Source organism: Ambystoma mexicanum, chromosome 7q, assembly GCF_040938575.1.
Source record: "Ambystoma mexicanum isolate Mex_15411 chromosome 7q, UKY_AmexF1_1, whole genome shotgun sequence".
Lineage (NCBI taxonomy): Eukaryota > Metazoa > Chordata > Amphibia > Caudata > Ambystomatidae > Ambystoma > Ambystoma mexicanum.
The window spans coordinates 944447504-944461775 of NC_090941.1; the positions used below are offsets into that span (position 1 = coordinate 944447504).

General features: G+C 49.3%; 1 protein-coding gene across 1 annotated transcript in view; it reads left to right on the forward strand.

The window, feature by feature from the left end:
* Positions 1-1074: 1074 nt before the first annotated feature.
* Positions 1075-14272, forward strand: part of INTS4 (integrator complex subunit 4) — a 1642132-nt gene continuing 1628934 nt past the window's right edge. The window contains exon 1 of the mRNA XM_069639944.1: positions 1075-1330. Coding sequence (XP_069496045.1) covers positions 1274-1330 — 57 coding nt within the window. The 5' untranslated portion in view covers positions 1075-1273. The remainder of the gene's footprint in view (positions 1331-14272) is intronic.

Sequence of the window (14272 nt, forward strand, 5' to 3'; positions counted from 1 at the left end):
TTACATAGAGCCTATCTTACGCCACAAAGGGTTGCCAAAATGTCTTGCTCCAGTCAAAGTGTATGGTGGTCCTGCCATTCTTCTGTAGATTTCATTCATTCTTTAACTGTAATTTTGTTTTTACATTTTGGACTCATATATGGAAATTCTTACACATTTGTTTTTCGTTCCAGGAGCCTCTCACATTATGTAATGTCATGAATGGAGCTGTAGCAAATCCCTATATGTCACATATTACTTCATCTGATTTATTTTCTGGTATATATTGCCTTCCATCTCATTGTGTCTAATTGGAAAAATGCTTGAAAATTTACTTATAATTTATGGTGGAACTCTGCTCTTTTCACAGAATTGAAAAAAATGTATTCCTTATCAACAAAAATGCTACCAAAGTTTCATAACAAATGGAATGCCTTTAATGATTACTTAACATAAAATGCTCCTTTTATTGTCTTTATTGCTGTTCCCTCTCCCTACTCTTCCCTTCAGTGTCTGTCCTTCCTGTTTGTCCTGAACTATAATATGGTTTTACTTAATATTTTTATGAGGTTTATTATATCTAATATTGTATGTAGTTAACTACAGCATCATCAATTATAATAACTATGTTGTACCTCACTTTTCATGCAACTTGCTGTAATGTCTATTTAATTATTTTTAACTTTCAATAAAAATCAATTAACTTAAATAAAGAAGACAAGACATATATACTATTCGTCTCAGTGGCATTATTTGATCTGACATATTGATTGCCTTTTGAAATGCTTTAATCGAATGCCTTTCCACACATAACAGGAGGGTCAGCCTGTATGTTTATCCACCTTCACCCACCTGCTGTTTCCCTAAGCATCCCAGTGCTCTGAAGCAGTTTCCTCTTCTGTACAAAACACCAACAGATCACATGAGGTTGCAAATGGCATTTAATAAAGTCGGACCTATTGTGTTGATACTTCTTTATTTTGTTTTTGTTCTCTGTACTTTGTTAGCCTAAATCATGATGATGCGTTGTCAAAAAAGTATGATGAAACAATTTCGACCTTTCAAATAAGCCTCGCGGTTTTATTGAATACAGAGGTTCACAGAAAACATCCCGTGTGTGAGCTCCCTTTCAAGATGGCGCCGACGGCTGCGAAATGCGACTGACTCGGGCAGAGCTTCCTTCTTCTACAGCTACTGGCCGCGGCCAGGGCAGGCAGCGGAGATCGTAGAATCACTAACACACTTTCCTACCGGCAGAGCCCGCGTTTCGAGGGACTCGCAGCTGGCTGCAGGGATGGCGGCCCACCTGAAAAGACGGGTGTACGAGGAGTACAGTCGGACCGTCGTTCAGGTACGTAGCGTCCAGGGGCATGGAGCAACCCCCAGTCCGGGATCGGTGCACTCCGACCAGGCACCAGAGGTAGTAAACTCCGGTGCGGCTTTTCAGGCCTGTTGTGTGCGCATGACAACAGTGTCAGTGCCGATGCCATTGCGTGAGTCGCGCACGTTTGTGCTCTGAGCTCACTATGGAGCTGTATAGAGCGCAATGGAAAACACTCTTAAACGTCATGTTGCGCGCCATGGGAAACAAACTTTCACATGCTTCCAGCTGCTCTCTGCTTTTCTAAATGCATGTATATTTTATTGTAAGAAGATTACGTACGTTTTGGATACTGGGACGTACATAATGGTTTATTTCAGGGGACAGTGTGTCTTGTTGTCATGCGACGTCACTCACATGAGCGTGTTTAATTCATACTGGTAGGAATTGGGAGAAACTACCAGCGATTATTTGTAGAGCGCTCATACTTTGAATGAACAGCAGCTACTGGGCCAGTATTTAAAAATAATAATAAAAAAAAACTTTATTTACCACAGTAGCAGTCATGTTACACACTTAACTAGTTCTGTAAATAATAACGTGGTGCAGAATATTGGGTGATTAACAAAAACACAGATGCCCTACTTTGTTTATTCATTACCCTCACCTTCCCCTTGTGCTTGTAGGAGATAAGCTGCTGTAACCAATGTTGTTAACATGTACTAAGTTTAATATTCTGTAACGGCGCCACGATGCCTCTGGTCCGATTGACAAATCCAAATAAATAAGTTCAGAAAGACCCCCAGATATCTTTCGGTCGACTGCTAGGCATGACTGTCGCAACATATAGCCCATCTCTCTCTCATTGGCGTAGGTCAATCCCTGAAGCCATTCTCGTGTTTTAAGAGCTGCGTTTGATTTCCTGTATTTTAAGATACATCTTTTTGCTATCGAGCAACTCCAGATTAAAAAGCCTACAACATTCAAATATGTCTCCCATTTCTCTTTTGTCCCGATAACTCTTCTAATTGGATTGGCATCAGGGGCGTAGGAGACCCATCAAAACTAGGGGCGACAGGGGACACCTCGGGACTTTGCTTTTTTTATTTATGTATTGTGGTTTTGGTGCCCGAACCTCTGTGGTTACATGGGGACTTTAAATTGCCCAACATTACATTTCACCATAACCATACCCAATTTAAGCTCAATATATGTATTTTGAAGCAACCCTGCACAGCGCCCACATAACAGAAATGCGCGGCACAGAGACCTTATGGCCCGTGGCCCCACCCACCTCTTCCTACGGCTGCTCATTGTGTGCAAAGGAACCATTTGTGCTCTTCCGTGGATAAAGGCGTTTGCCCACCCCTGCACGCATGTGGCCATTTGTCCTAACGACCCCCCATCCCTATTATGAACTAAAACTCCTTCCTCATATATTCACCTCCTGTACTTTGACTACAACACAACACTCCTTCCTTGCTGAAAACTGAAACCCTCCTTCACTCGAACACTGAAACTTGAGGACACCGGAACCTTCCACCACTCCTAACACCTGATTATTAAAGAGCAATTGCGTCCATTGCCACAATAGGAGATACCATCCTACTACCTGCCGACCTACCGCCCTTGGCTCACCCGTTGTGCTCCTTTTATTAATTTCTGTTATTATACTGCACATATAATTGTTAACTAGCAGCCCCCCAGCATGACCATACCCATTCCATTCAATTCAGGCCCCCAACCTCTTCTCCTCTGCAAAACGCAGTGTGCCGCACTCCCTTGAGCGTGAACTACAACTCCCGTAATGCACCTGAAAACATGCCGAACCCCTTCTCCACGTGCTCCCCATGAAATCCTTTCATTGTAATATGTTCATTGTTCTACCCGTTAGGTGACCTGTGGCAAAACGTGATGCTACATTGCATTGGCTAAAACCACTTTGCGTGTCTTACCGAATCACCTTGTCTTTCAAGCGCTTCTTCCGGACTAGGAACGGGGCAGGCATACACATTACCAGCGACTATTTGAAACTTTCCCAATCATGCTAAACTTCCCCCGCACCACAGCCGTATCTCAAGCAAGGGCATGTTCCTCCAAATCCACTTGTCCTATGTGGCATCCAGCAAGCCTGGGGCCGTTCAGTAGTGGAGTGGCAGCGTTTTGTCAGCCCATTCAGGCTGTTTCTTTCGCTGAAAGGCAGGATCAAAATGTATTCGGTTTCAACGGAAGTCAAAACCAGTTCGTGTTGAGAGGTTCAACGAGGAAAACCTAGCTCCGAAACAAACATAAATGCTTTGAAAATGTCATCATTCAAGATCCAGCCTCTAAATGCAAGGCAGAGTCAAAATGTTTTGAAAGATTCAGTGTGGGGGTGGGGGGGAACAGCTCCAGAGCAAGGCCTAGTGCTCAAAATGCATTCAAAGCGTCATCAGTGAAAAACTAGCCTTTAGACGCACAGGAGGAGAGAGGGACAAACTAGCTCCGAAAAACACATACACGCTCAATCATTCACAATCCAGCCTGAAAACTACAAGGGAGTATGCACACGTGTTGATTGGATTAACAGATGGTAAATACAAGCTCCAAAACATTCAGAAAAGCTTAAAATGCATTGAAGATTTCACCAGTGAAAAAGCCTGTAAACCGCAGTACATTTTGATCCTGCCCTGTGGGGGAAGAGTTGTTAAATTTATCAGGATTCAAAGTAAAAAAGCATGGAAACCCAATACAAAATGGGAATCCACCAGAACTCACATTTACCAAAACGCGAAGGGAAGGGTGTATTTTGAAGCTGTTTTTGTTGGTCTTTGGAACGTTTCAATACGTTTTGTTACTCACTAGTAGTTTACAGGCTGTATGTTGAATGATGGATTTTTAATGCATTCTGAGCACTTATGCGTCTGTTGGAGCTATCAAGACGTGGTAATCCTTCCTTCTAGTTTACAGGCTAGAATTTGACTTTTGAATGCATTTTGAGCATTTCGGCGTGTTTTGTACCTGTTTTTTTTTCCTTCCGTTTCAATACATTTTGATCCGGCCTTGTGTGTTTCTAACAACAGGAAGTGTTAGAAATACATCAGGATTCGAATTTCCAAAAAGCACAGAAACTAAATGCATAATGTGGCTGTAGAGTTGTTAGAAACCTTCCAGAATTATTTACCAAAACCGACGCGATGACATGAAGGAAGAAGGCAGCGGGAAGAGAAGAGATAGGTGAGAGGAAGGGAAAGGACACAGGATCACTAGCGTCTAAACCAGAGAGCAGGGAAGCGAGTGGTTGCAACACAAGGTGGTTCAGTGAGCAGGGACAGTCAGAAAGGAAGAATACCTCTGCGCAGCTGGTAGTTTCAGGGGGTGATTTGTTCACTCTTCCAGCTACGGGCTTCGGCATCGCAGCAGGAGGCAGGGGGCAGTCTAATACTCACCTCAGGCTCACAAACTCGAAGCCGAGCAGCACGCGTCGCTGCGGCTGCCTGCTGCTATTGCCGGCTTCTGGATGGTGAGGAGGAGGAGGAGGAGGCTGGCAGGCTGCGCAGTAGTGCACTACGCACTCCAGGCAAGGCTTGGCTGGCACGTGCCGTATTCCCCGGGGGTGGGCGAGAAGGGGAACGCATGAGCGAGAGTTGTTGTCAACAACTCTTGCTCGTGGTTCTGCGTCGTTCTCCTCCCCCTCCCCTCACTGTTGTTGTGAATGGAATGGATAGAATCCACCCGGCCGGGCCCGCGCCTGCTGCGTGCAAACTTCAGAGTCTGAAGTTTGCATGCAACAGTGCACATGCTGCAAACTGGGGGGGGATAAATGCTATTGTATTCCCCCCACATAAGATTGTGGGGGGGATTTGTCGCCCATCCACCCCATGTCCTACACACATGATTGGCATGCCCTGTATAATCAAGAGACAAGCTACCCCACCCCCCACGCACTACCATTCCAACTGGTTCGCAAGATTCGTGCTCCTGAGCGAACAAAGGCCATGTTCGGCGAGCAGTCGCCCGCATCCTTAAATATTGGGCTATCTCCTAGTTTGGTTGTAAAGTCTTCATATGATACAAATAGCCCCTTTGGGAATAGGTCTCCCAGCGTCATCTTCCCATCCGGGTCCCACATATTCCTGATGGCGTTGTCATAAGTAGGGGGAAGTCTCGACAATTCCATAGTGGAGCAGCCCCGCAGTATGGGGCCATAATGTCCATTCTCTAAAGAAGTCTGGGCCACAAATCTACCGTTGTGGGTACCGGGTCGAATGTACACAAATCGCTGTGGCGACCTCCGAGAATTATAGTTTGCAGGTTGGATGGAGTAGCGCTGTATGACTATGGCTTGATGTATTGGGTCTAGGTCAGTGGAGTCCCAGTAGCCAGTATATTGTGCTTGTGTGACAATATAAAATCAAAAAAACCAAGGGAAATAGTCACACAGAATTTCTTTTAAAATTTACAAATTAAATCGACTCGGATATGTGGAAAGAGGGGATAAGCTCGGTCAGTAACAATTATGTAGTCATATTTTATTGATATAGTAAACATAATTATATAAAAATAGACACATTGTTATACATGAACAGGCCGATTCATGGAATTAATGTGCGCTGGAAATTTCAGCAAAAACGTGCGATTCGCAGTGTAAGTGGAAAAATCGCAGTGCAAGTGCGAAAATTGCAGGGAAAAGCGCGCACATCGATTCCTGGAAGTCCGTGTGCGAGTAAAATCTTGGATGTGCGCTGAAAAAGTGTGCGGCGCACGCCGGCGCACAGGTCATCTAACGGCGTGCGCCACGGCCACAGAGAAAGTGCACATAGCGCGGCGCACATAACAAAAGTAGGCGTAACACGGGGCGTGACACGCGGAATGGGGAACAACTCATGAAAATGTGGGCGTCACGGGGGAAGTACAGGAGGCCAGTGCGCGGAACGCCCACACGCTCGCCTACACCACGTATTCATGGAATCGAATAGGGCAAACCAGCGCACGTGCAAAGACGCGCACAGGCTCAAAAAGGTCCTCCACACGAAGGCAGGCGGTAGTGCCCCTGCCCATGAAAAAAATGTGCACCAAAACGTGCGCTAACAAAAAGCACGGAATGTCCCATACTGTGGCCCTCTAGGACAAATGACGTGCAAAGGGGTACGCGACAAACACGGACACCCGCTGTGTATTACAGGGGTTCGCGTGAAGTTTCACACGCGATAGGCCTTGGTCGAGCGGGGTACGTGTAAATCTGGGGTTCGCAGGGAGTTTCACACGCGATAGGCCTTGGCCGAGCGGGGTACGTGTAAATCTGGGGTTCGCGGGAAGTTTCACACGCAATAGGCCTTGGCCGAGCGGGGTACGTGTAAATCTGGAGTTCGCGGGAAGTTTCACAGGCGATTGGCCTGGGTACGTGTATTTCGAGGGTGCGCGTGAAGTTTCACACGCGATTGGGCCTGGGCAAGCGGGATACCACTCACCTTCTGCCTTTCGTGTAGAAGAACGCGTAACCAACACCCACCCGCTGTGAAGTAATAGTGTGTGAACCCCAACGCCTGGAAAACACACACACCGCACCCCACGAAAAGCACGTACAGGCCCGTGCGCGATACGTCACAGACGCACTTACGCGCTGAGTGCCTTTGGTCCAATGAAATCGCATATGCGTGCTGACGCGCTTACGCGCTAAGGGCCTTTCCTCGAATTATACGCTGACGTGCAAGAATTTCACGTGCCAAATCACTCCGTATCAAGCTGGCCACGCGAAAACACACAGAAGACCACGCTCCTGCCCAAAAGGCCGAATTACTGTCCCCCAGAGCCCCGAGCAGCCTCCCACGAGCCATCTGCTGCTGCCTGCCTGCTGTCATCGTGCCCTGCCATTTTGTGCCTGCACATCTGCCATCTGCAGGGGTCCAGTTGTTGTGTCCACCCCTGCTGGAACAGAAGACTCCCGACTGGCATACCATCGCTCCACAGCCCAGCCCCAGGACCCAGTTGCCCACCCACGCCTCCCTCGGGGGTCGCCATGTCGGGGCAAACACCATCTGAGACCACTGGCGACCCCCAGCCAGAGGGGAAGAGGGCCACCAGCTTCAGTCAGAAGGAAGTTGGTGTCCTGGTGGAGCTTGTCCTGGGGCATTATGATGCCCTCTTCGGATCATCACGTGCCAACAAGGAAGGACGGGACAGGATCTGGGACGACTTTGTGGTTGCCATCAACGCAGAGGGGGTGGCAACCCGCAACATCAAGCAAGTCAAGAAGCGCTGGGAGGACTTGAGGTCCAGGACCCTCTTAAAGGCCCGGCGCCTCGTGAAGGGGGGCCGGGGCCTCATGAGTACCATCCAGCTGAGGATCCTGGAACGCATACGTCCAGCGCTCCACGCCCAGATCCTTGAGAGGCAGACTCGTCTGGAGTTGAGCGGTAAGTGGCCAAGCATTGCTGTGTGAGACAGGGCATGTTGCAGTGTGCTGGTTGTCTGATACTTGCCTGTATGTGTGACATAGGCCATGTATGTGTGTGTGCAGGGACATCATGGTAATGCATGTGAGACCAGTAATGTGTGAACCACATGGTTGGTGCATGTGTTTAAATGCAACATGGGGAGCTCTATGCCGAATGGACACATGAGAGCATGCCAGTCTCTGTTCCTGGACATGGGTGGGGGTGAGGGATGGGTGCTGATGCCATGTACATGTATGGTGTCCATGTCTGTGTGTCTGACCTGCGTGTCTGTGACTTGTGAATGCCATGGATGCATGACACATGTCTGTGACAATGTTCAGATTCACTGATGCAGCCTAGTCATCCTTGTATCCACTGTGTCTGGGGTGTACGAGGCCAGATGGATGAAACTACGGTGAAGTGTGTGCATATGATAGGCATGACCCATGATGCATGTGAGTCTCAAACCAACATTGTATGTTTCAAGAGTCCCTTGGGCATGAATGCTAATGTCCATAGCATGCGCCATGCCTGTTACTGCATGTGTTTTGCCTGCACTGACCCATGTGTTGTGGAGACACATGATGGAAGTGATGTTTGACAGTGCCACTCATCTGCTATTGCTTCCTGACTAGGGGACCATTGTACAGTACCCTGATGCTTGTGTTCTATGTCTCCATCTACACAGCGGCAAGTGAAGAAGAGGGTGGAGACGGCGCTGTGGAGCAAAGCGGCGGGGATGCCCCCACGGCTGCAGCAGAAGGGGTGGGTGAGCCCCCACAGGGGAGTCGGTGTGGAGCCATCCAGGTTGGTGGTTTCCACAGAGGAGGAGGAGGCCGCTACTGAGCTGCACATGGGGCCTGGTGGGGGTGATACCACTGGTGCAAGTGGTGCAGTCCAGAGGCAGGGGCAGGAGGTAGAACAGGTCGGCATGGAGGGGCCTGTGCATGTCACTGTCCCTGACACTGTGACTGCACCACCATGCACCAGCAGGGATGCCCCATCCCAGGCCCGTCCGCAGGTAGGGGGGATGTCCATGTCATCTGACACTCCTCTACCTGCGGACGAGGGGACCCCTGGCCGTATGGAGAAGGTCCTGATTGGTGTTGCGTTGCGCACGGGTGTCATTCGTGATGACGTGCATGCTTTCCGGGGGGAGCACGCACGTCATCACGAAGAGCAGAGTGCCAACGTGGCCCAGTTGGGAGTGACCATGGTCGGGGGTTTCGTACATGTCGGCCTTTCTGGCGACCCTCTCCTCCTCTGTGGAGGCTATGCGCCAGTCATTCTCCATGCCGTCTTCCGGCCCAGATGCCACCAGGGCCCCCTGTGGACCTGCCCCGACCAACGCAGCCAGCTCGGTGGGGCTCCCATCCCTGCCACAGTCGGGAGTCGGAGGTCCAGCAGGGGTGGACACACCAGCAACTGGACCCCAGCAGATGAAGGATGTGCCGGCATCATCAGGCAGGGCACGTGCACGAATTCGTCGGTGGATTCCATCAGCCTGGATGCCGTCGTGCTGGCAGAGGCAGTTGCGTCGGAGGCAGCGGCAGGCTCGACGTGGGAGGCATCATGGCTCAGGGCCATCTACATCAGAGGGGCAGTCATCGGCCAGAGGGCAGGAGAACCCTGGAATGGGAGTGTCTTCCGTGTGGCAGCGGTTGGGCCAGCAGATAGGTGCGGAGCGGCGGCGGGCGGAGGAGGAATGGCTCACAATGGTCAGGGCAGAGAACTCCATGCGCAGGGCGCTGAGGCGGGCTGAGTGCTTCGAGGGTATTCGCAGGGAGTTGCTGGACACTGCATTATCCCTGCAAGACCTCGGGGCCAGTGAACATGCCCGCCTCCAAGCCATTGAACAGGAGTTTGATGATGCCCTGGCCCATGACATCAACCAGTGAGCCGTTGGACTTGCCCGCCGCCATTGTATATAGTTCATTAGTGTTAACTTTCCTTTCTTTTTTTCTTTCCTTTGGGGCGCATGGACTATGCCCCACATTTTTGTATATAGTTGTTTATTCTGTAGGCTTTTTTTGTAGGTTTCCTTTGGACAGTTGGGCTCATGGACCCAGGATTTCATCCTTGTAAATAGTTGGAGTGTGCATTTGTTGGCTTTTTCTTTTTTGATTTTTCCATGGAGTAATGGATTTTACTTTTTCATTTCTGTTTGGATTTGCTTTGTTGGAAGGAGACTTTGGAGACATTTTTGATTTCATATATTTTGGATTCTGATTTCCTTTTTTTATCATTATGTGACATTCTGCATTGTTTTCCTTATGTCCATTGTTTGGTATTTGATTTTCTTTCACCACATTTTTTGTTCAATACATTTGTTCCCGTACTTAAATGTGTGGTATTCTCTCATTGGTTTCATGCATGTCACGATGTGGGTGTTCACATTCACTGGCACCCATTGTGTGTGTGTGTGTGACGGACATGTGCTGATGTACATACATGCCATTTGGGTTGTTTCATGTAATGGCCATTTCAATGTGGGGTGTATGTTATGCTTGGTTGGTTATTTGGGCAGGGGTGGCGTGCCGTGGGATTTTGGTGGACATGAGGGCCATGATTGTGGGTCATGTTGACATGTTGGGGGGGGGGCATGAGTGGGACATGAGTGGGGGCCTGCTGGCAGGTGCCCCTGACTGCTGGGGGGTGGGGGTGCTGGGAGACATGAGTTGGTGATCATATTGCAACGTGACATGTGGCTTGGCTGGGGGGCATGCCCATGGTGGATGGGCTGCCTGCGGGACATGACCAGGGGTGCAGGGTAGTCCCCTGTGGTGTGGGCTGCCTGCAGGGGCCATGGAGGGGGTAGAGGGGACACCTGGGAGGACCCACACTGCCAATTTGCGTGTGAAACTTCCCGCGCACCCCTGAAATACACGTACCCAGCCCATTCGGATGTGAAACTTCCCGCGCACACCTGAAATACACGTACCCAGCCCATTCGCGTGTGAAACCTCCCGCGCACCCCTGAAATACACATACCCCACTCGCCCAAGGCCTATCGCGTGTGAAACTTCACGCGAACCCCAGGAATACACGTACCCCACTCGCACAGGGCCTATCGCATGTGAAACTTCCCGTGCACCCCTGTAATACACTTACGTAGGCCAATCGCGTGTAAAACTTTCCGTGTACCTCTTAAATACATGTTTCCAGCCCATTCGCGTGTGAAACTTCCTGCGCACCCCTGAAATACACGTACCCAGCCCATTCGTGTGTAAAACTTCCCGCGCACCCCTGAAATACACGTTCCCTGCTTGCCGTTTGCTGTTTGGCAGCCCTGTAAATTGGTCCAGGGTTAGCGCAGCCCTTTGCAATGGTTTTGGGATTTTGATGGCTTTTCCTTGCGCGAGGGCGTTCTTGGGGGCGTAACTGGCGCAGCTGCAGGGTCGCTGCGCCACGGCTGGTTTTGGAGGCTGAAATCCATGAATACGCTGTGCGCGGAAATCTATTTTAGCACACGCGACTGGCGCCGACATTCGCACGGGCACACTGTGCGCCAGCCGCGTGCAACACTTTTGTGCGAAATTCTAAGAATTACTCTGTAAATGTATACAAAAATATGAAATTTCTAAAAAAACATTTCAATTTGATACTGCATGAAACAGCAATATCTAGTGTGTATGTAGAGAAGATTGGCATCTGAAAATAACCCTACAAGGATGGGGACTAGATTGCCTTTATAATAACTGGCCACAGGTCCATATTCCAACCATTTTTCTTAGGGCAATGGATGTACTTCTCTCGAATTATAAATTCAATAATGCCTCAATTACCACAATTGCCACAATTTTGTGAGCATTCATGCGCTGTTTTAGAACTTTTACGATACTTTGCAATTTTGCCATCATTATTTATGTAATTGAGGCATTATAGAATTTATTCAAATAAAGGACCTGCAAACACACTAATGTCCATGTAATGTAACCTACTCAGAACCAGTAATCTTAACCTAATGTCCCATCACTTTTCTGTTGTCCTTGTCTTCATGTAATGCGCCCTGATGCCTGCGGGCTTCGGCGCTATAGAAATAAATATTGTCAATATTGGGGCTATATGTATTAACCAACACAACATTCACTCCTGTTATCTCTCCCCACAGTATCACATACCGGTCCTTAAGCATATTGTACGGTGTATCATGGTAATCACCCCCCTAGTCTGAGATGAGTAATCGGTGTATCCCCGTTGACCTCCACATCCCGGAGCAAACCCCTTATTAAGTGCCTCTTGAGCATGGGTTTCCTGTAACATCACTATTTTGGGGCCATGTCGGTACAGATATGCAAGGACTTTCCATGCGTTAATAGGGTTATTAAGGCCCCTAACGTTCCACAATAAAAAGGAAATCTTCTTACCCATCCTTTAGGTTCACGTTATGCAATGCATGTATCAATCCCTGAGTGTTTGTACTAATATTTCCTCTAGTAACCATCATGCAACATGTCTGCTTGTTTTCCAAACAAACATTTCAAATTCATAACTCCCAACACACCCCTTGCCCATCCCCAGTTAGCCCTATCCAATCTAGCCCCCCCTCACCATCTTCCCCAACTTGATGATGTAGTCCTTCTCCAACTGTGGTAACTTCCTGGGGTGTGTCGTGAGTAGCAGTGGCGCTCTGTAGATGGCGATGCCACCATGCCCTGGACGTTTTTCATTGATTGTTCCGGGGTGCTGATATTCTCGTTCATATCAGTCGTGTTTGGGTCTTAGTGCATTTCTTCAGTCGCCGTCCTCTCCCTGTGCCTTTTCCTGCTCGGGGTCTAGGCTGTGGTTGTTCCTGTGTTGGCAGTGGGATTGACACTTCCATATATGCGATTGCGTCTGAGGGATTCTCAAGAAAAAGTATGGCCTGCCCCCGTAATGTATCTGCAGTTTGGCTGGGAACTTAAGGGCATTAGGGACTTGGCGCTGTCTGAATAGTCTCTTGACTGGATCAAAGGATCTCCTCTGTATCTGGATTCCCGCTCCGAAGTCAGGATATATATGAATTGTGGCGTGTTCAAAATTGAGTGCGCCCTGTTCCCTTGCTAGTCTTAGGACATGATCTTTATCCCAGTAATTAAGTAGTTTCGCAATGATGGTGCGTGGGGGGGGGGGCCCTGGTTTCGGATCTGGCGCCAGCGTGCAGTGAGCCCGCTCCTCCCAAAAAAACCAAGGAGAACGTCTCTGTCCTAAATAATGTTGTAAGCAAGTGTTCCACGAACGATTCCATTGGGTCTTTGTTTGCTGCCTCAGTTACCCCCACTATACGCACATTTTTGCGTCTTGAGAGCGAGATTCGAAGTCCTTGCACTTTCCACTGACCTTTTTCATGTCCGATTGTCGGGCTTCTATGGCACGGTCATGCACTCCAACTTTGTCCTCCACTTTCCCGACCCTGTTTTCTGTTTGTGATGTGGCTTCTCTCCTTTTCCAGTTTAGCTTTCAAGGAGCTGATGGTCGCCACCCCATCGTCAAATTTACTGTTTACAGAGAGGAAGTCCGCTTGCATTACTGCCATCAATTGGATTTCTCGGATGTCGTTTTGGTGGACATTCGGGTCTCCCCTCTGCCATGTCTCCCGGGCCTGAGGGTCTTGCCGGCGTGTTGGTGAACAAGTCCATGGGGCCCTTCTTTCTCCTGGCACCATTCGTCATCCTATCTTCCACAGCGATTGCTTCCGGAGAAACCCCTACTTCTGCTGTGGATTTGTGTTTTAACGTGGGTTCTGTGCCCCTTTGCTCCAGGATCATATCTCGCATGGATCTGTGTTTGCCCACTGGGTTGAACGAGCGTGCTTACTGGTCAGGATGCCCAGGTGGTAACCCTGTGTGTACCTCTGGCTGCCATGTTTAATATCCCTATTGTAGTGCCACATGGCCCCAGGACTGCTCCTCTGCCCAGGTGTGGCTTTCAATGTCCGGATCCCCTCCTAGGATCAATACCTGCTTACCTACTTTAACTGCAGTGTAATTCTGTGCTCCTGTACCCTCACTGTCATTTTCTGCAAGCCTCCGCAGCGGTGCAGGAGTAACCTGCCATAGCAATCCGTGAGAAAGCAAGTTTGTTCGCTCCCCGGAGCCGTCTGTTGGTAATCACCCGGGGAACGCAGTGGCCGTGAAGATCAGGACCAGCAGTTTGCCGGTCCCGCATAGCCAATGCGGCGTCACTGTTAATCCCTTTTCATGGCCGAGCGTATCTGATGCATCGTGTCCCCCAGGGCTGGGTGTCCGTCACGAAAAAAGTGGTAGCAGCAAGTGGAGGAGGAGAACAAGCGTTAGGTCACATCACATGTGCAGTGGACCGTTACTCGCACTGTGTCTTCTCTGTTAAGTGCGGGGAGTTCTTGTAGGTCTCACGGCTCACTGCTGGCCCTCAGGATCCCAGTAGGACTTCCACATTAGCTTCATGAGTCGTTGATCGCCCCCCCCCCGGCAGGCCAGTTTAGCATTGGAGTCAGGTTGTCTCGCTGCCCTGTCGGCATGGTAGCCAATGGCAGGTGTATTTCGCTGCAGCGCTGGCAATTTCGGATATGGTCCGATCACAGCAGTGGGGTCTTGGA